Source organism: Choloepus didactylus, chromosome 19, assembly GCF_015220235.1.
Source record: "Choloepus didactylus isolate mChoDid1 chromosome 19, mChoDid1.pri, whole genome shotgun sequence".
NCBI classification, from domain to species: domain Eukaryota; kingdom Metazoa; phylum Chordata; class Mammalia; order Pilosa; family Megalonychidae; genus Choloepus; species Choloepus didactylus.
Window position 1 is genome coordinate 29,297,903 of NC_051325.1, and position 25,754 is coordinate 29,323,656.

Here is a 25,754-nt window from a genome sequence, read left to right on the forward strand (position 1 = left end):
AGTTACTATGTCATGGCCAGGCCACAGGCCCATTCTCTGGGGGCTTTCCACCTCAACAGCCTGACTCAAATAATCAAATATAGAATGTTTTGTTTCTCTCTGCTTCATTCCCTAAGAGACCAGAAAGGTAAGGATGCCATGCCATTCCTTCTCACAGGAAGGACACCCAGGCCCCTAGGATTCTGGCCCCTTTTCCCCAATGGGGAGGAGTTAACAGCTAATTTGCTGCTGTCAGGGGGACAAACTCTATCCAGACCTTTGTCTGAGGCTGGAGGGAAGGGAAGGTTGCCTCGATGAAGGGAGGAAGGGCATGGCCCCACCTGTAGAGAAGTGGATTCCCAAGTCGAGAATGGATGACTGGTCTTTGGACCTGACTCTTCTTAGATGATCTCACCCAGTTTCATCCCTGTAATAGAGAAGATCCATCTACACCCTGATCACTTATCAAATTTCTGTCTAACCCAGACCACTCCTCTGGACTGGATGACACCAGGTAGACATCTTGTAGGCATGTCAAACCTAGTGTGTCCACCTAATTAAGAAGTCTAAACTTCAACCTAAAACCAATGGAAGGCAGTGAAGGGTTTCAAGAGGAGAAAGCTCACCCCAGCTGCAGTGGGATGAATGGATTAGAAGAGGGACCAGGCTGCAGGGAGACAGGGAGATAGCTCGCTGCTGTGGAAATCCTGGTAGGGAAGTGGGGCCCAGACCAGAGGAGTGGTAGTGTAAGGAGGGGTGTGGAGGATTTTTAAAACATAGAAGGGACAGGTCTTGGTTACCAATTAGATCACTCCTAGTTACTGGCTTGTATCACTAGACTGATAGGAATTTAAAGAACACTGGATTAGGTGTAGGGTTAGGATAAGGGAATGGGTTTGGGTTTGGTCACACCCAGCTTGAAGCAGCTACAAGACACACACACTAAGAGGCCTAACAGGCAGCTGGACACATGGGCTGGGAACAAGGACTTGGGGATTATCCCCTTAGCGGGCATGGGAGCCCTGAGTATGGATGGGAACCCACAGGGGGGAGAGAGTTATGAGGAGGGGGGTTGGGGGGGTGCCTAGGTCAGAGTTCCACCATTTAAGGGACAAGCAGAAAAACACACAGAAAGAAGGCTTGAGGAGGAGCTACCAAGGAAGCCAGAGGAAAACAGGGAGGATGCGAAGGCCGAAGGAAGAGCAAATCTCTAGTAGCAGAGAGCGTCAGCAGCATTTGATGATGCTGAGGAGTAATGCTGGTGCCACAGAACCAGCCCCCCACATCCTGTGTCTAATCAACACATCCCTTCTGCACCCTGACTCCTCCCAGTCAAAGTCCACACACAATGTAGAATTTAATATATGTTTATTTGTATGATAGGAACATTCAGGTATATAAATAAGGTAAATACTTTCCAATGTACAGTATATCATGTTCTGACAATGCATTTACAAAGAATCTACATGAATTTTCAACACTGATCAAACAGTGCACAGAGAAAGGTCAGCTGTGGTACAAACACATCGATATAGTGAAACACTAAGGTGGCTAAACAGTGCAGCAGGAGCACACAGGCACATACCTAACTGGGGAGGCCCTAAGGTCACCACATGGGCTCCACACACACCCAGGAGCTGCCTCAAGGTAACCCAGGATCTGAGGGTGGAAAGAAAACAGAATAGTAACACCTAGTCTATGAGAGCAGGACAACTGACTTCCACCTTGACCATACACAAAAAGGGAGGGAGCAGGACCAAGGCAAAATGCAGGGCTGATCTCTGGGTGGTACAACCATCAGCAGGAATATGCCACATGTCACTGCCTGGCACCCCCAGCACAGACAGTTCCCCAAAGGGGTAAGGCCATTTCCATGTTTTGGGAAATTTTCACATTCAGGAGATCCTCAGAGTGGGCAGAACCAGGAAGGATGCCTATAGCTGTACCCAGCTCGCCCAAGAACACCAGGAGTCCCCTGACTCTTCAGCACAGGGGCTTGCTGAGCACCACTCCTGCCTCTATCACTTTGGTCTTCCCCTCCTGTTTTGGAAGGTATTAAAAACATCAATAAAAATTAGAGCCTGGTAAAAAAAAATCAACTCCAGAAGACAATCCATAGGCTTTAAATCTCCCCAGACGGGTTTTCTCAGCCCAGTCAAGAGGTCCCCTTTGCGGCTGCCCTCCCTTGTCCCCATACCCACATGAGATACAGGGATACGGGGCTAGCGATCAAGGGGCTAGCGATCACGTGGCTGGTCTCTGTTCTGCCCTTAACTGCAGCACTCCCAGCACCCTCCTACCCCTGTGCTCCCCTCCCCCCGCTGCCCTTGTGGCTTCTTGGGCATCCTCTTACTCTGGGCTACCCCACCCCGCCCCTATCCCTGCACTCTGCATATGGACGATTTAAAGGAAACAGCACACAAAGAATGTATATGCATTCTGTCCGTTAAAAATCTTAACCCCTCTCCCATTCTGGTGTTTCTTTGCTCAAAGCCAGCAAAGCTAGTACGTAAACTCAGTAGAGGTGGGAAAACAGGTATTCTGATAGCAAAACAGTAATGTGTGTGATATTAGCAAATACAATTTCATTTGGGACAGTATCGCCAGGTGGCTAAACCCAGCTCAACCCTCTGGTCACTATTTACAGGGAAAGTCCTTTCAGGGCTGCAGAGAGCTATGCCCTGCCTAAGTCCCTGGATACCACTGGAGGGGCATTTTTGACCCATAGCCCCTTACCCCTCAGTTGGGAATCTTTTCCTCTGTAGACAAAAAGTTGCCTGGGTCCATCAGATGGAACACTGAGGGCTCAAGTGACAAGCCTGGCAACCCCAAGTCCAGTGGGCAAAGCCAGGATCAGCAGCTGCTTGTAAAAACATCCACGACCATTTTTTTCCGGACTCATAACATAATCATAACTTCCTTAATTAATAGAAGGGTAGAGGCCATTAATTAAATAGTAGCAATGGACATTTGGGATCTGGTCATCATTCCCCAATAAGCCCCAAGAAATAATCCATGGTCAAGCCAGGAGTTCTAAATTATTATTCCATTAGTTTGAGAATTTCGTGGGTCACACAACACCATTCCTTCAAAGTGAAGAATCCTCTACCCCACATACTCTCCATCTCCATTCAGACAACTCAAAGAAACATGTTTCATTCCATCCAGTGCCTTTCATTTATAAATCACCCATTTGACCCTTTGTTAACCTAAAACCAACAGAACACCCCCATCATCTGTTTACAACTGGTCACTTGCTTCTATCCTGTTAATACTTTTAAAGAAGAATAAAACACAAAACCCAAGACTTATGTTGTGAGGATATGGGCAGAGTGCTTAGGCCATGGTCTATATTATACCCTGCTACAGAGGTTTGTTTTCCTCACCTTTCTTGGCCCCTGAAAATGTCAGTTGGTACAGGGAACTGCTGCAGGCTCTTGAGCTGTGTGCAGAGAACAACCCTTGGCCAGAGGGGGCAATGCAGTCCAGAGACAGTCACACACAGGCCCTCAGTGCCCTCGGAGCAGAGGCTCCACCCTGGCAAGGGCAAAGGGTCTCCTCCCCCATGCCATCTGCAGTCAAGATCAGGGCAGCAAGAAGCAGGCAAGACTCTCACGTAAACCACTCTCACCAAGAACAGAGGACTTCCTTTTGTCAGGGTGGCCTTCTAAATGAGGTGTGAAGCACCAAGACCCTATACATTAAGGTTGAACTGCTTTGCTAAGAAAGACAGCATGGTCAAGCTTCCAGACCGTGAGCACGCTGTCTGGGTGCACACTGATGGCAGAGGAGCAGCTGGGAATGCAGTCTCAGGCATCCACTGACCTGGGCTCAAACTACCAACTGAGTTCAACAAAAATACCAACCATTTATTGAGCGCTTACTATGTGCCAGGCATTGTGCTAAATGTTTATATGCATTATCCCATTAAACCCTCACAACAATCTGTTAAGAAGGTACTATTATAAGGCCCAACGGGTCAGAGTGGAGGCTTAGAGCAGCCAAGTCCACTAGACCAGGCAAGAACCGGACTATCTGAGCCAAAGTCCATCTTAACCACTGCTCTCAGACTTAATCAAGGTGCCTCGGCTTCCTCATCAATAAAATGGGGATAACAATACCTAACCAGAGAATGTTTTCTGGATTAAAAGGGATAATATATGTAAACTCTTAGCACTGTGCCTGGCACATATTAAGCACTATTACTATTACTATTTTTGCTGTTATTATTAATAAACATGATGCTGGCATCTCACTAGCTCAAGAATAAATAGAGATAGAACCTCAACAGATAGGCATTTGGTGGAGTAGGAAAAGGGACAGGGTTTTCAAACAAACAGATTTGAAACTCACTGATCATAAAATTCTAGACTTTACATATTCTTCTTCCCCTGTAGTCTCATAAACCATCCACGAGTCCTAGAAACCCCAATAGTTCACCATCCAAGCTAAACCTCCCAAACTGCCCTCATAGCTAAAATCTCTGCCTAGGAAAATATGGTCCCCATACAAACAAATGCAAGTCTTAATCAAGAGGTGGCCCTGGGTAAGCATGAGCAGACCAAGTTCCACCCACCTGAGAGCCCAGTGAGTAAAGAAAGCTTTGACAAACCTGATTAGGGGGATGGGGAAAAGGTAAAGACACCTTCAAATGGAAACACAAAGTTGGCAGCAGAGATTCCGTTCCTCACTAAGAATGGGATCCATCTTCTGAATGGGATGTGGGTGAGGAGTTCAGGACTGAGAGGAGGTGGATCCAGGACCGCTCTTAAAGAAGGCCGCTTCATCGCGATGGGTCCAAGTCCCAGCACCCTATGCAGGTTGTGCACCAAGGACCCCACACAATAAGGAAAACAAAGTCAGGAAGTAGGAGCTGTTAATCCCTTTAAAAACTGGAAGCTGGGCAACTGGGTCAGGGGTGATAAAGGGAAAAGGAAGTTGGTTTTGTCTACGACACAGATGGAAACATGGAAGCTCTGACCAAGAATTAACCCCCTCTCAGGGGACCTGGTAGTTTGTGTCCCAACTCTTCTTCCTGAATGCCATGCTCTAGACAAGCACAAGTCAGAGTCTGTCTGCGGCTTACTGTCTTGTACTGTGTACACAACAGTCACCTGGACATCTACTCCTTATGCTTTCCTCCCTTCCCCTCTCCTCGGTAGAACAGGAACTGAACCTAGAACCCTGGGTCCAAGTGAAATGACCCCTCCCCACTCCACTCTTTTTTCAGCACATCGACAGTGCACAAGAAAGGAGGGCACAGATGTGAGTTACTTTGAAAACAAGGTGATGTAGCCTAAAAGATTATGAAATCAGGAAGAGGTCTGGGCAATGATGTACCACATTTGGTAGAGTGATAAAAATCAACTCACTTGGAAATCAACCTCAGGCTGTCTCCTAATGGAATAATATGCCCGTGGCAAAGACAGGCTGACTGATTTTCCGAGCAAGCAGTGACGTTCTTTGCCCTGAGTCATTCTCATACTCCCTCCACCTCTGTCCAGAGGCAGGGATGGCCCTGAGCTGGCTGGGAGCTCACTAACATTCTGAAGATGTGAACTCAAGGATCCAGAATCAGGCTTTAGCCAACTAAGCTAGTCAACTCAAACTCAAATCACAGGGTCTGTTTAGTCTCCCTTAAAAAAATACATTTTGGAATCTTCTTGCAAAATTTTGGTCAAGTTAGAGGATAAAAGCCAAAGGCGGGGGGGGGGGGGTTACTATAAAAAAAGGTTTTAAAGTTTACCTGTGTGAGGTTAAAACTTACATTTCACATCTTCTGAAAAGAGATAAGTTGCAAGCACACATTATGGAACTATACAGCACTACGAGTAAATATAGTTTAAATGTATTTACACAACGGATACTAAAATGCTCAGAATATGGAACACGATTTAAAAAAAAAAAAAAAAAAGTGAGCCACAGGCTGCCTTAGGAGGGTTTCCATTTCATGAATAAAACATAAATGTGCAGTTAAAGGGGCAGCATATCCAAAGGGGAAAATACTTGGGTCCTCTGTGAGTAATAACAGGCACCTAGGCTCATAGCTGAGCCTCTGCAGATGCTCCCTGGTTTACGTGACACCCTTGACTTCCAACTCCTAATTTCACTTGTTAATGTACTATGAGCAACTTAAAGTCCAACCAGAACCACAGGTCAGGCCTCCATAGATGAGAAAAGAAATGGTGAAAAGTTTGAGGTGCACTTATGCCACTTTCCCAAAGGCCATGGGGCTGGGAGATGACCTTGACCTTGTCCTAGAGGCCAGCATGCAGGATGCAAAGAGTCTGGACTCTGCCATGTGGTCTCGGGAGGCCTTCACTCTTCCCTGGCCCTTAGTTTCCTCACTCTTCCTCACCTCAGTTTCCTAATGACTCTTGCCTGAGGTACCTCAGAAGGCTGTTGTGAGAATGTATATAATGCAGATTAGGAAAAAATAATTCTCTAAAACAGAATTACATATTTATGAACACAAAAACAAGCGGGAAACATAAAACCATGCCTGAGAGTGATGAACACTGAACTCGTGACAAGGGAAGGCACAGAGAGAGCTTCAATTGTTAAAGTCGCATTTTATTTCTGGGGAGAGAAAAAAAAAAGATCTGGTGATGCCAATTAGCAAAATCTGACAAACTGTCTCAAATCTTATCTGTAATGTTGAAATATTTTTAAATAAATGGGAGAATGAAAAACAATGTGCTATATGGACACAAGATGGTGCTGTTCCCTTGGCTACCTGAATAGGAAATTCCTTTTATTTCACCAGAAAGCACGTTAGGAAACCAGAATAAAACCTAAGCTGACCCAGTGGCCTTCCTGCTGAAAGCTCTGGTGAATCTCCATCTTTAGCTTCCTGGGACCCCTACCCCTGCCTCATCAACAGCCACTTCCACAGAGAAACATGAGCCCCATCTGCTATTGCTGGCACCCCAATCCCAAAGGCAGCCCTTCTCAAGAGTGGGTTTCGGCTGCTGGGCCTCAGTCCTGAGGCAACATGAGACAAATGAAGTACCCTTCTGAATCTAGTTTAGGGATCTAAGTTCATTCTTCAATTAGAAAACTACTGTTTCATTATCTATCACTTCATTGTTTTAAGATTTATTGCTGAGATTCTGACTCATCTTAAGGACAAGCTTTTAGCAAAGTGCTGAAGGCACCTGCTTTTTTGGGTGCCCAGGACATGATTCAATACTCTAAGCAGCCTCTAGTGAAATCAGCCTGCTCAGCCAGAATCACAGAATAGTGGAACTAGAAGACAGCTCAGAAAATGGACCAAGAGTGTGATGTTCTGTCCAGGGTCACATGGCCCAGACTAAAATTCCAAGAATACATTTTCTTTTTAGGGCATCTTGGACATGAAAAAAAAGCCACTAGGCTTAACTGGAAGTAGAAGTTCAGAAGAAAGGACGTATTTCAATCCCTCATACATAAAGAGGGTCCCGCAGTGATCTGTGGGCTAAAACACTGCGAGTGGTCTGCCCTCTGCCGGATGTGTCTGGATGTGCACTCACTGAGCTTTCACAAGGCCTCAGGTCAATTAAAAAAACAGCACAGACCAAGGTGCTACAAGCCATTGCACCCTCAACTGGCAATGAAAACCATGGCACAGAATAATTAACTCGGGGGCACCAAGTTTTTATACTACATTTGATTGTTTGCTTGTTGCCTTGGCAAAGAGCTTGTCTTCCCAAAGTCAATCTCACTCCTATATCTAGGGAGGGGGGGGAAAAAAATCAATCACATTTAAAAAAAAAAAAAGGTTCCCCAGTAAAATACAAACGACATTTAAACTGGTTACAGTATATAAAAAGTATACATTTAATCTTCAAAATGGTCAAACCTCTAATCTAGTTACGTTTTCCATAGTTTTAAGCAGGACTTTGTGGCTAAAAGGAAGAAATCATGGTTCAATTGAAATCACTGTATGAAATAAGAGAGATTTTTAAACACAAATACACAGACACAACACAGCAGCCACATGGTGGGTAGGACAAAGGGTGCACAAACCAGAAGCTAATTCCCCCCGCTTCCTGCCTAATGGAAATGCTCCCAGAAACAAATCAGCAACAGTAGGTCTACAGCTCACACATCAATGGCACTGTCCCTGAAAACACACAGTTAGCTGGACTGCCCTATAGCAGACATTTGAGCCTTAAATATGTAGGAAAGAGCTCAGTTACAGTACAGCCTACTGCATAGACTTAAAATATTACAGTGTTTTCCCCCAGACTGTTATAAATAATGTCATACTTTCTTACAAAATTAAAAACTGAAACCTTCTTTCAGTCTGTGATGAAATAAGGTGAAACCATATTATAAAGCAGCATTTACACTCTGCAGAATTTTGGTATAGATAAAACACTTATCTGATTAAGCCCTCACTCCTCCACCCTAGCAGAAGGCAACTGTCCAAAGCAACAAGGCAAGGATTGCTGGAGAAGTAGGCAGCAATCCTGCTTTCAGCTCTCCAGTACAGCAAAGATATTCAAGCCGTGTACCTTTGCCTCCTCCCTGCCGGCAGGCTCCCCCTGAACAGGTCATCTGCACCCACTCTCTGGTTGAGTTCAGAAACAGTTCACTTGATGGAGACTAGAATCACCAAGTAGATGCTCCCACGCTGGGCAACAGTGTCTTCTGGGTTGTTAAATATTTTTCTTTGTTTAAAAAACCCAAATGGTTTTAATCCCTGTGACTTCTTTCCAACTCAAAGCTGTAGTTTACTCACTTAACCCAAATCATAAGCACACGGACTGTATATACAGATTTTTTTTTAACTCACAATGGAAAAAAAAAACACTTAAAAAAAAAATAAAAGTGAGTGGAAGCCTTGTCATTGTCTAAGTCACACCAATTGGGCTTGCCTTGGAAACCTGCCCCTCGCTCAGTCCTGCTCCCGCTCTCCATCTCCTGGCCCCTACTCATCCTCCGTGGCAGCCGTGAGCATCCCCTTGTCAGTCAGGTGAGACTTGAGCGTGTTGAAGATGTGGAGCTGCTGATCTGGCCGCAAGGTCAAGAACTGCTGAATCAGCTTGCTTGGATTAGGACCCCTGGAATACAACGTGAAGAGGAAGCACTGAGCTGGAGTCCGGTCACTTGTAAGGCCTGACTGTCCAAGAGGCTGCTCTGACCTCTGGCTTCTCTGTACTAACAGAAGGCAGTGAGATGACAGAGAATCCATAATAGTAATAACTAAAAGCTGTATGCGTGTTTGGGGTGCTTTTTCACTTCAACTTAGAGCTAAAATTCTAGAATTTCACCAAACTTAAAAATCCACCATCTTTTCAGACATAAAGGTACCGTACCTGATAAAACTGGCAATGTAGACATTGACAAAGGTGGCCATCAGGTACTGGCAGTCAAAGCGATCCATGATGCCTCCATGGCCAGGAATGGTGTTCGCAAAGTCCTGTCAGAGGTGGGGAGGACTGGTGAGCCTCGGCTCAGCCAATGACCAAACCCCAGCCTAACAGTCCCACCCCAATATCCAGGTACTGTCTCAAGTAACTGAAGTCAAGAGAAAGTGAGAATTAAGTATTGATTCAAACGCTGGGGCTATAATAGAACACAATCTTGTTAAATTACAAAATGCTTTTTTAAAGCAAGATGTATTACCAAACCGAAAATTCAACAATTGAATTTTCTTAGAAATGGCCTATTTTTATTTAACATCCCCACTTCCATCCCCAAATACAGTGCATGGGCCAAGAAGAGCACACACTAATAGGGTTTACAGCCTGGTGTTCTGATGGTAGTTCATGGAGAGAAAGGCAAAAGATGGGTGAAGAAGGGTGAAGGGTGAAGATGAGTGAAGAAGGAAGAAAAGAGTGAGATAAGGAGAAGCCTGGATGGGAAACAACAAAAGGAACAATAAGAAGGTTTTCCTACTTTGATTTTAAAGGCTCGTTTGAATCCACTTGCAAAGAACCCTCCAAAGGGGCCAATGAGTGAAGCAAAGGTAGAGAGGGCGATGCTGTGAATCTGGAACGGGTACATCCGGACGGTTTTCTGAGAAGAACACAATTAAATAAAAGTCAAGATGCTCATACGCCCAGCTTCGTGGCACTGTACCATAAATAACTTCTTTAAGAAACTAATTTTTTTTAAATAAAATTAGTGAAAAGAGTGAATGGATTTTTTTTTTTTTCATTTTTGTAATCTCTAATGTCTGGCTTAAGAGAAGACATTAAGACATTCTGTGCTCAATCTGTTACAATATATTGTTTTGGTTTAAATATATGAAGAAAATTCAGCCTTACAGAGACATGTAGTTGAAAAAAAGATGAGTATTTTCATTGTTGTCTCAAATAACTGTGCGTATTCTTCTTTGACACTCTAACAAAACTTGACAAGTGGTATTAAACATTAGGTGCAATGTGGAATCTGAAACTCGATCAATGAACTTTTCGTAGTCTGTTACATTAAAACCCACTGGCCTATCTAGCACTCAGAATCAGTATTTTACCCAAGAACAACCGAAACACCATGCATTGGACATATGGAAAATACTGGTTCACTGAGTTATGTAAATCTCCCAAATACAGACACATTTTACTACATAATGTCAAAAAAAAAACCATATATGTTAACATCACCACAGATCTCATTAGGAAGTCTTTAAGTATCAGGAAGCTGTCAAGCTCAAAGTGGCAGATACAAGCTCTCTAAAATTCTATTTCCCATTTGAATGCCAAATTTATCATTGGCAACAATTACTATCAGTTGTTTTCCTTGAAGTGAAAGCTTACTTCATTCATTAAGAAAATGTCTGCCAAACGCCCAAGTCTGAATAACTATGGCTTGTCAGTTATTTTCAAGTAAAAATTATGCTCCTAGAACTAAAGAGCAATTAGTTGAGCTCACAACTCAAACAATGATAAAAGTGCTTTTCTTCTAGCCAAGCATTGTACTTCTGCATGTGACAAAAACATTTTATGCATACTTTCCATTATGGTACACAAAATATTATAAAAGTGTGTATTCAAGGGTCAAGATTTAATAAAATTAATAATTTTACTATTAAAGACATTCTTAAATGTGTGGCATGAAGACTCCAATGACTTTTAGTACTGCTGGATGCCACTGCCCTAATTCATGCTAAGGCGCCAGGAATTTTACCCACCACTGCTTTTGTACCATCACAGCAAATGTCAACAAAATGAAAAGGGAAAATATTATCACAGTATTATTATAAAGATAGTTGTGACCTCACATAGACCCCCTGAAAGGATCTCAGGATCCACAAGGGGTCCACAAAGCCCAGTTTGAGAACCGGTGGTCTAAATGAATTGAGATAGAAGGAGGAAAGGTCAACTCTTGTCCTCATAATGAAGTGGCTTCAACAATTACCGTTGATCCTGGGTTTTACAGCTTTGGGGAGGGAGGAAACTAGTTTTTATCTTTTCTTTGTTTGTTTGTTTTTGAAGGAGGAGGCAGAGAGGTGAGAAGTTCTTTCTTTGTAGTCACTTGCCCACTAAGGATCTAAGGCTGTTCACCCCAGGTTAGTGACAATGACCGACTCCGACCAGACCATACCCAGCCAATGACCGACTGGATCACCCCGGGAATGTTGTACTCCTGCAGGCGAAACAGGTCAGAGGGTTCACAATCCACAGTGAAGCTGTTGGTATCATTGTTGAACTCCACGGGGCAGACGAAGCATCTGTACCCAGACATCACATAGGACAGCTGAGGATGAAGAACAGAGAGAGAGACAGGCAAAGGAGAAGGTTCTAGCATCCCGCCTGGATGGCAGATACCTGGTTTGGCCATGTTCCTCACAGTGCCCAGCACCCTGCTATCTATAAGCTATGTGCTAAATCAGGTGTTCATGTTTCCCTCTATGTATATTATATCTAAATTAAAAAACAAAGAAGACCAGTTCCTGGCCCACTGAGGTCCCACAGACCATAAATACACACATACTCACCCAATCACCCAGGCCCTAAAAGAATTCAGCAAAGACCTGAAGAATTTGGGCAAAGAACCACAAGGAGCTCCTCCCTATCTGGGGAAAGGAGAGCTGTGGTCTATCTCCCTCAGGACCCCTTCGGTTAGGGATAACTGCATGGGGAGTGGTACAGCGAGGGTAGCCAGCCAGGAGGAAGGCTGAAAAGCAATGAAGGTAAGAGAGGTCAGCACTAACAGACAGCTAGACTCCCCCCAAAAGGAGACAGAGTGGCTTGAGGATTAGAAGTAGAGAAAGGTGCTCTCAATAGGTCTGGGAGATTGTCCCCCTCCAGGCAGGGCACATGTAGGAGAAAACTGGGTTGGCGTAGCATATCCCACACCTCACACCTTACTCTCACCCTGACCTTGAAACAGCAAATGCCTGGACAAGAGCGCTGCCTGCTGAGGGTCACCCTGCCACGGTGAAGCATGAGACAGAGCGCAAAGTGCACACGCCCCTGCTTTTCAACTGCCAAGACCCTCACCTGAAAACTGGAGGATAAAGGACAGCCAGTTACGGGGTGGGCCATGCATATGGCCCTGTGCACACAAGCACACAGCAGGACAGTTCTTGAGCTCGGGAGGAGCACACTCTAGCCTCTGGTCAGACCTCTGAAGGTGGGTGTAAGGCCTGCCCATTCCCCCACCCAGCCAGGAGCCATCACCTACCAGAAGACCAAACACCACAGTGGCAAAGAAACCCCCAATGAAGCCTTCCCAGGTCTTCTTCGGAGAGAGCTGTGGACAGAGAGCAAGCTCTTAGCAAAGAGGATTTTGATCACTCTGGCTCTAGGAACTACGAATACTTACAAAAGCCTCTCTATTATAAAAGCCACAGTTAACCACCTTACCTTCTAAAATTTCCTCAAGCTTGGTTTCCTTGTCCCCTATCTAACCCCATGGTTTCCTTTGTGTTTCGATAGTCATTCAAATATCTTAAATATATATTAAAAACCGTATACTAATTAAATGACAACATTCAAATCCAGACTAAAGCCCCCAAAATGTGCCTATATAATCTGTAAACATATTTTCTTTATTAGCTCTTCTTTTCCTGTGAGTGGTTGTCAATGTTTTCTTTTGGCTTTTTCTTAAAATTAATTTATGACTAGCTCTAGTGAGCCCAGCCTTCCCCCAAGACAACATGAAAACATGGCCACAAAACACACCAACTAGATTTTCTGTTTCCCAAGGTGATGTACTTATACAGAAAGTGCCACCCTTCCCTCTCCATGATATTTCATTTTAGAGTAATCCATTTACCTTGATGAGTGGGGTCCGACCAAAGAAAAAGCCAAACATATATGCCATGATATCATTACAAATTACACAAGAGATGGGGACGATGAACCTAGGAAATACAGTGAAGTAAGGATCAATCCTACCAAGACGACAATACCTATGAAATCCACAAAACAATGCCATACATAAATCACCAAAATAACCCACCAAGTACTTGTAACCTAAGAGGGAATAAGTTACAAAGAAATAAAATACTAAGTAAGCAAATCCTAGCACCTAGTGCCTGGCACACAGGCACTCAGATGTTTACTAAATGAGTACTGACTAACAGAGCCAACATTCTGTAAGTGTTGTTTGTTTTTTCTCATTATAAAATTATATATGTGCATAACACAAATTCAAACTGTAAAGAAAGGAAAAAAATAAGTTTTCCCTCTTTCCCCCAACCCATCTCCATTCCCAAAAATAACCACTTTTAATAATTTTCTTTCTTCTTCTACTTGTTACCTTCACAATTCTAAATAACACATATTACGTCTATTTCATTATTAACTTGACTGCTCCTTTGCCTCTGCTGCTGACCTGGCCCTCCCCACCAGGAGAAGGGGGTGGTTTCAGCATTGGCACCATCTCTCTCCTCTCTTCACTCCCACTCTCTGAGTGTCACTTTTTTTTTTTCCAGTTCATCCATTACTGCTTAACATACTAGAATTCATCTCATTTTTCTGCTCATTGACTGTAGGCACTATTTTCTGACTTCCTGCTTGTTGAAGAAGGGTTTAGAGTATGTGTACTCTCCTCACTCCATTCACCTCCCAACACCCCATAATTTACTCTGTCAACGCTTCTGGTACGTATTCTCTGCTCTGTTCTCCATACTCTCTTCTATTCTAGGGTGATTGTGAAAATCAGTAACAAGAGCTTATAACATTATTCACTGCAGAACCAAGTGTTAAGTCTGGCCCTAAGGATGAGGATTTAATATGCGCTGCTCTTAAAAAATACCAAACAAAAATTCCAAGAGCAGGGGAAGGAGCTGGACAACTCTGCACATCATTATAATTGTGTTAAATATAAAATGCCTAAAACTAACATTTATATGAGCTAGTCTCTGTTCTAAGCCCTTTATACAAATTTACTAATTTATTACTCAGGGGTTGGGTATTACTGCATCCTCATTCTGGGACAGGGAAACAGAGGCACAGGCTGGCATTTTATACACAATTCTCAAGGGCTTCTCATATACATGAGGATGTGCTTTCACCTTTTCATTAAGATCACCCAGCTTCTCCAACCATCCTGCTGATTTCTATCAAGGTCGATAGATTTCCCATTGAAACCACCCTTGCATATCTGGAATAAAGCCTACTCAGTAACAGCGAATTGGAATGGTTTACCTTTAATCATAAAAAATCAGTGTGTCATTCTTATCTTTCCCTCCCTATGCTTTTTGCTTTTGGTAGTAAGGATTAGATAAAACTCAGCTATTAACCAATTCATTCTGGCTCCTTTTTCAGGTGAGATTTCTTAATTTTGCAAGCTCTTGGGTAGTTATTGATATATTCAAGTTTTCTTCTTTGTGATTTTTACTAGTTCACTCTTGCCAGGAATCAGGAAAATTTCCTCTAGGTTTTCAAAAGTGTTGTCATATACTGCAGCATCTCTGATTCTTTAAATGTCTCTCTGCATGTTACTCTAGAATAGTAGTTCTCAAGGTGTGGGCCCTGACCAGCAGCAGCAGCATTACCTGGGAATGTATTAGGGATGCAAATTCTCAGGCCCCAACCCAGACCTACTGAATCAAAAACTCAGGGGTGGGATAGAGTGATCTGTGTTTTAACCATCTCTTCAGGGGATTCTGATGTAGTCAAGGGTGATAAACGCTGACTTAGGAGGTAAAGCAAGCGCTAAGAGCCCTATCTGCACATGAGAAACACCCACTAAGGAAGTAGGAGAATCCCCTCATGGGCCTCCCTCACCAGATCATGCCTTCAAACAAGTTGTGGATAACGAGATGTGACTGGGTTACAACAATCAGTAACGTTACATGGGTCCAGCCAAACTGCAAAAGAAGAAATAAACAATAAGCAATACCTTTCAGTGTACCTTGAGAATAACTTCAAAGAACAGTCAATACCAAATAGAAAACTGCTAAGATACAGATAGGAAAAATATCTGTCATGTTGGGTATGAAAAACTACAGAACAGGCCTCTGGGAATAACCCTTTGTGATCCCAGCCAGACGCCCCAGACCCTCATTCAACCAAAGAGGAGAGTGTACCTACTACCAAGTGAGTCCTTTCATGCTCCAAAAGTTTGGGCACTTTTCATTTGCTTAGCAAGTATTTATTGAGCACTTGGGGCAATCAGAGAAGGGATGTTCTCGGCAGAGGGAATGATCGATGCCAAGCGATACAACAGGCAGCATATTTTATGGACAACACCTGATGCTTCACCTGGAGCCTTGCCTGGAGTCTACCTTCGAGGTCCTAGTGGAAAGGTTGCTTAGGATGTAATGGTTATTGGGCCTAGGCAGAAGTAGAGCATGAAGTCTAAAATGAACCCTCTTCCTTCATGCTCTAGGTTCTGGATGCATAGAGAACAGACTGTGTTCCAGAGTTGATTTATTACAGAAAGTTTGCAAGGCCTATTGAGTTTCTGCACAGAATCTCATTTAAGCCAAGAATTCTGACACACACACACACACACACACACACATGCATTTCCCTTACCATGTAGAACTGCAGTCGATAATGTTTCTTGACCAGACTAAGCACAAACATGCAGAATCCTAGTTTGAGGAGGGAGGAGAAAGGACAAAGTGAATCATATCCTGCATTATCTTTGTCCTCCTAGTCATTTCCTTCAGCTGTGCTAAGGAGTCCTTTGGCTAATTTCTTGGCAGCAATTAGCCAGTACACAATTGGGGAGTAGGGGGTAGTTATCCAGGTAAGCAAATGGGAGAAAATGACTTCTTTAGGACAATCAACAGAAGGCAGTATTTTAAAATCTTGCAGATTACATCAATTTAGGACACTGTTCACCAGATAGGAATGTTTTGCTCCTAGAGCAGGGGTTGGTAAACAACAACCAGGTCAGCTGGCTGTCTTTACAAATACAGTTTTACTGGAACACAGCCATGCCCATTCATTTACCTATCATCTATGGCTACAATGGCAGAACTGAGCCCCCAAGCCTAAAATATTTACTAGCTGGGCCTTTAAGAAAAAGTTTGCAAAGCTCTGTCCTAGAGAATAGGGCTGGGGAAGGGGGTATCCACCTGAAGTAGGGTCAAAGCAAGCCCGGCATCTCTCTCATGCTGACCTAGATGGGGGCAAAAATGTTTGCAAGCCCCCTTTCTCCAGGAGGGAAAGTGCCACAAGTGTGCTGGACGCCTCAAAAGCAGTTGTGCCCAGAAGCCTCTCACTTATCCCAATGAGTGAGCTGCTGTCCCCTGACCTCCCCTTGTGGAGGGCTGCCCTCAGGATCTGAGGCAGGCTCCCGACTACCCTCAATGACAGCAGACCCTGGGCAATGAATTTTACATTTTAATAGCCAGGTATCATTCACAGGGTTGCATACTGCTATCAAACTGATCAAAAACAAGATCAGACTAAAATGAATGATAACAAATTTCTCCTGTGCCTCAAATGGGCTTTGAAGGCAACTCTGAAAAGTTCAGCATTATTAAAATAAATGTGCAGTCTTAACTTGGTTTATAGTAATATAGCACTTTATTTTTTATTATTTATTATTTACTATTTATTTTTTATATCAACTTTAAATGTATCTGATTTAATCCTCACAGTAACCCTGCAGTTTTAGTTCTAGATTACAGAAGAACTCAGACACAGAAAGATTAAGTTCCTGCTCCACCCCACAAACACCCCCCAACACCCCACCCAAAGGTCAGAGACTTTTTAAATCTAAATCCAGTATAAATGTTTACCACACTGCAATGTCTCTCATGGCATCTCCTAAGAAAACTACTCTGAGATAGAAGGTCACTAGGTTTTATACATAAGTTCCTGGATGATTTTTGTCACACTGCAGACTCTGCCAAGAGGATTGTGTTATGCTGTCCTTCAACTGAGAGTGGAGGACAGGACAGGTGACACAAACTACAGTTCCTCCAAAACCATATAAACCCCTCCATTTCTGTTTCTTTTATTTATTAGTAGAGAACTGCTACAGCACAGGCTAAGACAGAACCATCAGCTCTGCTCCCCTGAATGGTCAGAGTTAAGGTCATCAAACTTTACATTAACCAAGAAATTCCCTAATCCTACTCAACACACATTCAAAAACGAGACACACACCTATTGGGGAACCACACAATGCATACCTGTGAGATAGAGAGTAAAGGAAATGAATCGGTGGTATTTACTGAGGATCCGCAAAGGCTCTTCTCTCTGGACCAGAGTGAAGAAGTAATCTGTTACTGTCTCACCATAGAAGAAATAATTTACACACAGTAGGAAGTACCTGTAAACAAAGACACATCTCTGCATCACTGCCACATGGAGACCACAATCCCTCCCTTACAGGGAGGAGGTGAGTCCTACCACACCTCAAGACCTCCAGGATAGCTCGCAGAGGGAACAGGAGATCATGGTTCCCTTTCTATGGTGACACTATCAGTGAGAATTTATCTAGAAACTTGTGGCAGCTTTCATTCATTCTCTGTTCATCAAACTTGGAGCTGAGTTTTTACCCCTCTTGTAGAGTGCTTTTGTAGAGCACTCGAACCCTAAGAAGATCTCCAAAATGTGCCTCATTCTGCCTCCCCAGTCCTATTTCCACTTTCCAATAGGAATCCCTCACTCCCATCAAAATCATTTATTTCCACATTCCCACTGTCTGTTTTGCAGCTGCCCTTTCTTCCTGCCTGGATCATCCTCTCCATTTATCCATTTGTCACTCAAGGCTAAAATACTATTTTCTTCACAAAACTTTGCATAACCTAACATGGTATCTGCCTCCCCTGCCTTTCTATAGCAAGTAGCATTTGCTCATTTCACCTCACAATTAATTACGCCCAACCTCAAATCATCTCCCTCTGTGAAGCCTGGCTGACAGGTAACCCTTCCACTAGTATTTAACTCTTGCCTTGCATATATCCTCTCTCAACTGGAGCTCCTTAAAGGGAGAAGACATAGCTCATACCCCTATGGTCCAATGTGCTTCCAAGGATGCAACCATGCATCTGCCATTCCATACACAAGACAAGGATCCTGAGATGAGGGAAAGAGTGGAGAATTTCTCTTGCCCATTTTTTTTTTGTTTAAGTTGTGGAAGTTCAAGAACTCCCCACTTTAGGTTTATTTTCTGTTATGTCGGAGAAACGTCTTTGGTAAGCAGCTACAGGGTAAGGCTCAGACCTCCTTAGTACGTTAACAAAATGCAAAATACCGCTTTTAGCCAAAGAACAGACACAAGAGAGACCTACACTTAATCCAGACAGTAATCATAGGTTCTTCTGGAGGGGGGGAGGTAGCTAGTGCTGCTGGGTGATGGGGAAGCATCCAAGCCTGGTTTGAGTACGTTGGCTCCTGTGCCAGTTTGAAGGTATTATGTCCCCCAGAAAAAGCCATGTACTTTGATGCAATCTTGTGGGGGCAGACGTTTTAGTGCTGATTAGACTGGAATCCTTTGAGTATTTCCATGGAGATGTGACCCACCCAACTGTAGGGGATAACTCTGATGAGATAATTTCCATGGAGGTGTGGCCCCACCCATTCAGGGTGGGTCTTGATTACTGGAGCAGTATATAAGCTCAGACAGAAGGCGCAAGCTTGCCACAGCCAAGAGGGACTCTTTGAAGAATGCACAGGAGCTGCAGATGAGAGATAGTTTGAGGATGGCTGTTGAAAGCAGACTTTTGCTCCAGAGAAGCTAAGAGAGGAAAAACACTCCAAGAGCAACTAAGAGTGACATTTTTGAGGAACTGCAGCCTAGAGAGGAATGTCCTGGGAGAAAGCCATTTTGAAACCAGAACTTTGGAGCAGACGCCAGCCACATGCCTTCCCAGCTAACAGAGGTTTTCCAGACAACATTGGTCATCCTCCAGTGAAGGTACCCAATTGCTGATGTGTTACCTTGGACACTTTATGGCCTTAAGACTGTAACTGTGGAACCAAATAAACCCCCTTTTATAAAAGCCAATCCATCTCTGGTGTTTTGCATTCCAGCAGCATTAGCAAACTAGAACAGCTCCCTTGGCCAGAACCAACCTGCTGGGGCCCAAAACACTACCCTCCAGCTGGCTAACTCATGGAATCAACCCTGTGTGCTGGCATAACAAGGTGAGAAGGCCCATATCTGCCCCAAGACTTCTTAGCAACACAGAGTGCTCTGGTCAAATGTCACCATGTGGTAACACCATGAACAATAAAGCAGAAAATGTCATATCAGGAAGGGACTCAGGAATCATCTACTCTACAGGTTTTCGTTTTTACTTTAAAGCAACAGAGCCCTTGCCTAGGTGTTCTAGTTTGCTAATGCTAGAGAATGCAAAACACCAGAGACGGATAGGCTTTTATAAAATGGGGGTTTATTTCACTACACAGTTACAGTCTTAAGGCCACAAAGCATCCAAGGTAACACCTCAGCAATCGGGTACTTTCACCGGAGGATGGCCAATGGCATCCAGAAAACCTCTGCTAGCTAGGAAGGCAGCTGGCATCTGCTCCAAAGCTCCGGCCTCAAAACGGCTTTCTCCCAGGACTTTCCTTTCTAGCAAGCTTGCTCCTCTTCAAAACATCACTCCCAGCTGCACTCTCTTTCCTCCCCCCGAGTCAGCTCATTTATATAGCTCCACAGATAAAGGCCCACCCTGAATGGGTGGGGCCATGCCTCCATGGGAACATCTCATCAAAATGATTATTACCCACAGCTGAGTGGGGCACATTCCAAGCAACTCTAACCAGCACCAAAAACGTCTGCCCCACACAAGACCACAAAGATAACGGCATTTGGGGGACACAATACACTCAAACCGGCACACTAGGGAAGAAAGAAAGCAGAGTTTCTATGGAAGAGTCCAGATCCTATCCACTCAGCCTTTTTTCCTACCCACTCTGGCACCCAAAGAACCCCCAATGAACTAGGCTCCAAAATCAAAGTTTGAAAACCACTAAGTCCCAACCATCTGTTTTAGAGATGAGAAAACCAAGTTCCCAAGATGACAACACCAGCACCAGAAGTCTAGTGGGAAGCTGAGATACTACAGCATGGAAAATATAGTGATCCAGGAAAAGGGAGCCATCAGATAGCATCTAAGTAACCCAAATCCCAAGATAAATGTGGCCACAGATGCGGCCAGTCTGGTTTCCTGAGAGGAGGATTCCAGACTCCTGGTATCCAGCTGCAAAGCCTGGTCTATGAAATACTTTGGCCTCAGAGGTGCTGTGCAAGTCTGTGGCCATCATCACTGTAAATACCCACCACAAATCACTTGTCACCCAAATCTGTGAGAGCTTACCAGCTGAGGGTCCTGAACCAGGGCAGGTCATAGGAATGGTACACATTGTAGCCAATAGTGATTATTTCATGGAAACACTTAATCTGGACACACATTACCTATAGGACACAGAAAAATTAGACCACTCGTTTACTCCCCAGTCCTTATGATCTTTATAAACAGAAATCAACAGGTCATGGCTTTTGAGAAAAACCATTTTATTTAAGGAAAACTCCCTGCCTACAGTGATTCTGCACTATTCCACCTTTTTCTCTTTTGCACCATCCCACATGGCAATGTAGCCCTTTATGTCACAGGAAGTAGATCCAATTTCCCATAATAAAAACACACAACTGTTGTTTCAATTAACTTTTTATTCTAGAACCTCCAAGGTATCAATCCTTTCTCTTTTGATTTTGAATACAGATATTAGAAAACCACCTTTTCTTAGCTATCAGTTGTCACTAATCTGACCCTGTGCATGATGGGGGTTGGAGGTGAGACTGAGAGAAAAACACTGTGGACTGAGATTTCTTAATGAAAACATGAAGCTCATGAGTGAGTCCCTAGGAAAACAAGAACAAAACCAAGAGACACACAAAAACATAGAGAGGGTCACCATCAAAACAGTTTAATCAAACAGCTGGAATAATAAAATCGCTTTTGAAAATGAAAAGACATCTTCAACCACAAACAAGTGGCCTGTGCTATTGTCCCTCCAGTGGCTGCTGGGACTGAGAAGCTACCAATGTTCTAAGACAGTGTCTGAGAAACCTAGACTCCCACTAATTCCCAGAGGCAACCTGACACCTGATATTTAAAAGAAGACCAGTTCTGCAGGAAAAACACAAAGCAAAACTAAAATAGTATGCAAATGGCACTTACAATCATCATTAAAACCATTGGTCCCAGGTAAATGATGATGAAGAAAAATGCAATCATGGCCAGCGTCAGGATGCCTCTGACCCACCAGTTCTTCCATCTAGGTTAGAGAAGAGGAGAAGGAGAAAACACAGTGAAGAGCCCAGAAAGGATCGAATCACAAACCCTAGGGGTATAGCTTTTCCTGTGACTAGAGAACCCTGAGGTCAATCCTTTCCCGGAACACCTTCTTCACCCTGACGTGGACAGCAGCCATGTGCTGGTGGGAGCAGGGCCACAAAGCCATCACCTCACCCACAATCAAACTCAGCAGTGTGCCAAGGCCTACAGGAAGATACACCAGCTTACTGTCTAAACAAAGGGAATCAGGTAAAGAACCCAAATGAAACATGGTGCCCTCTGCTTCTGAATTGACTTGGGTGGCTTCTATGGCCCATCTCTGTCTGAAGAAAAAATATAAACATTTTTCCTGCAGCAGAATCCTATATTGTGGTGCCCCTGCAACATCAGAGTGATAATAACATTAAATATAGTAACAGCTGCCACAAACATGCATCAGGCACTTTTGTTAAGCACTTTATATTAACTCATTCAAGTCTCAAAAGAACTAGCTTGTATAGATGAGGAAACAGAGGTGCAGAAGGCCACAGAACTGGCAAGTGGAGGGGCTGGGATGTGAATTCAGGAGATCTGGCTCCAGAATCCAAGCCCTTTACCACTGTACAATATAGCCTTTCAAAGAGATAAGTAGGGAGCACACAAATTAAGTAATTTTAGATAATGTTTTGGGGATATCTAACCACATAGCTGGTGTTTGAAGAGCCAGAATCTCAAATGACAAAAATTCTAACCTTAGATTCACCCAAGGAGTGATGTTTTTCAATTTCTTCTTGTCCTTAATGGATGTGTGTAGGAGAGAGAAAACTAAACTTTAACTAGAATCTGGGATCTGCAGTAAAAAGAAACCCAGCTGTGAATTACAAAGCTGAGGCATGATTTCTCTTCATGTATCCTGTCAGCTGAGCCTCACTCACCACCACTCCTTTGTCCATACTTTTCCCCCAGGCCTAGAGCACCCTTCAAAGGCCAGAGCCTTCCAGGCTGGGCCGCTCTCCCCTCTTGGCCACCCACTGGGCTCACAGTCGCCGGCAAATGTTGAGATTCCGCTTACTTTCACCCCAGTTCTCCAAGTGGAGCCCCAGGCAGAGCAGGGGAGACTGAGGCCAAGGTGAGTGGGCAGGCCTAACCACACACATTAGCATCATGGGCTCTCTGAGGACTCTGGGTCTTCCTCAGCACTTGGACACTGTATGAGGCCCCTAGCGAGCCCTTGCATCAAGCCAGATTACCTTGAAGACAAGTTGGAGAGGGCCCTGTTGAAGACCTCTGGGGTATCATCTGCAGGGGCTGGTGGGGGAGCAGGTTCCACTCGACTCTCACTGTCCGAGGCAGTCTCTCCATCTACCTTTGCTTCTGACTCTGACTCCTACACGGCAGAAACAATCACAGAAGAGGAAAGGTCAAAACTGCTGTGCAGAACATTGAGAAGTGAATGCCTATCATAGGAGATATGTGGGAAAGACCCCAAACAGCCTGAGGACCTGGGTGGTCCAGTGACAAGAAAGAGGGGGCTCCCAGCAACCCCAACACTAGGTGGCAAGCCCTCTGTGGGCAGAGAGGTGTGCATGCGCCCGGAGGGAAGATGAACAGCAGCCACAGTCCCCTCCCCTCCTTAGTGGGGGGTGGGGGAGGGAGAGGTCCTGAAGTGGGACAACCATCGCCAGCAATAGGACACGCTAATGCTCTCTGAAGTGGGATGCATGCAACACAATCCACTGGGGTGTGGGGAAACAACTTATTTCTATTTATCTCAGTCTTCTTTTCTTTACCGTGTATGCTTTATAAAAGACATATTAGTACATGTATATGACTTAACTAGTATGTATCTATTGGGGTACATGTTGAAAAAAGTATATATATGTCAGACACAGTGCTTTGTCAAGGGTCACTGGCTTTTTGTTCACCACTATTCTGAGCAGTGCCTGGACCACTGCAGGCACTCAAATATTTGTTGAACAACTGCCCATTTGTTGAACTCACCTATTTGGCCAAAGTATCTATAGTGCACTGACAGTATGATGAACCCACTCTGATTCACAGCTCAAGGTGCCAGAACACTCGTCCCTGTCTCTTGCAGAGGAACCAGCCTTGTCCCTACTCCCGTCTCCCTTCCTATTGGGCAGTGGATGTGAGGACTCCAGCTCAACAGCTCTGGGACCAGCAAGTGCAGAGAAAGAGGCTGTTCTGCTGCTTTAAGCTAGTCTCAACCCAACTCCCAAGCATCCCCTGCTCCTCCCTTCCTTTTCAATCCAAGGGCTCAGAACAGAGGCTGAGCAGAACAGACCCTGCATCTCAGATTCTAGCTAAACCAATGCCCATCTTCCCACAGTCCCTTAGCCACTTCCTTAGAGAGTTGTATTCTCGGTAAAAAAAAAAAAAAAAACACAGGAAACAAGAATGATGCTTTGGAAGAAGAAAGAAAACAATCCCTCCTTTTGGTTCACTCAGACCCTCAAGGGAAAGGCAGAAGCACTTAGGGTAGAAGATACACGGAGACTTCTGGATATCAAGAGCTCAGGAGCCATCGACATTTTTGGAGAAAATCATGCTAGAAAGGCTTCCCCTATCAAACTTCCAGTACCTCTCTCCCATCACCTTCCCAGTCCAGCCCATACCTGAGGCTCAGAATAGCACACAAGCATTCCTTCAATAGAAGCAAGAGAAGGCAGGGGAACACAGGGAAAGCCAGGTGGGAGGGGAAGTTCCTTGGGGTCACGGTTTGGCTTTTCCAGGGAAGGGATATAGCTTAACCGGGAACAGCATTTGTAGAACTTATTTTCATCATTACTCCCTAGGTGGAAAACTGTTGTTTGGCTCCTGCCCTACCCCCTCTCACTTCCCTTTAATTTCCGTAAGGCCTGGCTTCGGATAAGAATGCTTACTGGGCAGCACCCTTCTGAGACTCCCTTTGGTCATCTGTTGGGCTCAAGGGCCCACCTTCCTACCTCACTATTTCTCAAGACTCCACACTGACACCCACAAGTGGTGATAACCTGAGCTTGGCCAAAAGAAGTGCAGCTGTGGCCCGAGTTAGACGGAAACCCCTGGCATTTGACCAATCCACATGGAAAGCCTGCATTGTGGGCAGACAGGACCAACCCTGCTCCCTACCCCATTTCTTTACTAGATGCCAACTCAGTTCTGTGCTCTGCTAAGAAAAATGTATTAATATTCTGTTCATGTTTGCCTAAGAGGGGCTGAAAACTGGGGGAAGAAAATAAGTGGTGCCATCCCACTAGACATTCTCCTCCTTTTTCATCTTCAAGGACATTTTATTAAAAGATGGTGTTACACCCCCCTACGTGGGATCAGACACCCAGGGGAGTGAATCTCCCTGGCAACGTGGAATACGACTCCCGGGGAGGAATGTAGACCTGGCATCGTGGGACGGAGAACATCTTCTTGACCAAAAGGGGGATGTGAAAGGAAATGAAATAAGCTTCAGTGGCAGAGAGATTCCAAAAGGAGCCGAGAGGTCACTCTGGTGGGCACTCTTATGCACACTTTAGACAACCCTTTTTAGGTTCTAAAGAATTGGGGTAGCTGGTGGTGGATACCTGAAACTATCAAACTACAACCCAGAACCCATGAATCTCAAAGACAGTTGTATAAAAATGTAGCTTATGAGGGGTGACAATGGGATTGGGAAAGCCATAAGGACCACACTCCACTTTGTCTAGTTCATGGATGGATGAGTAGAAAAATAGGGGAAGGAAACAAACAGACAAAGGTACCCAGTGTTCTTTTTTACTTCAATTGCTCTTTTTCACTCTAATTATTATTCTTGTTATTTTTGTGTGTGTGCTAATGAAGGTGCCAGGGATTGATTTGGGTGATGAATGTACCACTATGTAATGGTACTGTAAACAATCGAAAGTACGATTTGTTTTGTATGACTGCGTGGTATGTGAATATATCTCAATAAAATGAAGATTAAAAAAAAAAAAAAAAGCACATTGTTTAATTTTCACATATTTATTAATTTTCCATTTGCCCCTCTGTTATTGATTTCTGGCTTCATTCCATTGTGGTCAAAGAAGATACATTATATGATTTCAGTATTTTTTAAAAATTTACTGAGACTTCTTTTGTGAACTAGCATGTGGTCTATCGTGGAGGGGGA

General features: G+C 44.1%; 1 protein-coding gene across 1 annotated transcript in view; it reads right to left on the reverse strand.

The window, feature by feature from the left end:
* Nucleotides 1–1,330: 1,330 nt before the first annotated feature.
* The window catches only part of CDS2 (CDP-diacylglycerol synthase 2), an 83,614-nt gene continuing 59,190 nt past the window's right edge, over nucleotides 1,331–25,754 (reverse strand). The window contains exons 2-13 of the mRNA XM_037810988.1: nucleotides 22,861–22,997; nucleotides 21,515–21,611; nucleotides 20,651–20,748; nucleotides 17,513–17,652; nucleotides 15,900–15,958; nucleotides 15,147–15,229; nucleotides 13,189–13,276; nucleotides 12,595–12,663; nucleotides 11,512–11,664; nucleotides 9,865–9,984; nucleotides 9,282–9,385; nucleotides 1,331–9,026 (exon numbers count right to left, since the gene is read on the reverse strand). Of these exons, the coding sequence (XP_037666916.1) occupies nucleotides 8,894–9,026; nucleotides 9,282–9,385; nucleotides 9,865–9,984; nucleotides 11,512–11,664; nucleotides 12,595–12,663; nucleotides 13,189–13,276; nucleotides 15,147–15,229; nucleotides 15,900–15,958; nucleotides 17,513–17,652; nucleotides 20,651–20,748; nucleotides 21,515–21,611; nucleotides 22,861–22,997 (1,281 nt within the window). The 3' untranslated portion in view covers nucleotides 1,331–8,893. The remainder of the gene's footprint in view (nucleotides 9,027–9,281; nucleotides 9,386–9,864; nucleotides 9,985–11,511; nucleotides 11,665–12,594; nucleotides 12,664–13,188; nucleotides 13,277–15,146; nucleotides 15,230–15,899; nucleotides 15,959–17,512; nucleotides 17,653–20,650; nucleotides 20,749–21,514; nucleotides 21,612–22,860; nucleotides 22,998–25,754) is intronic.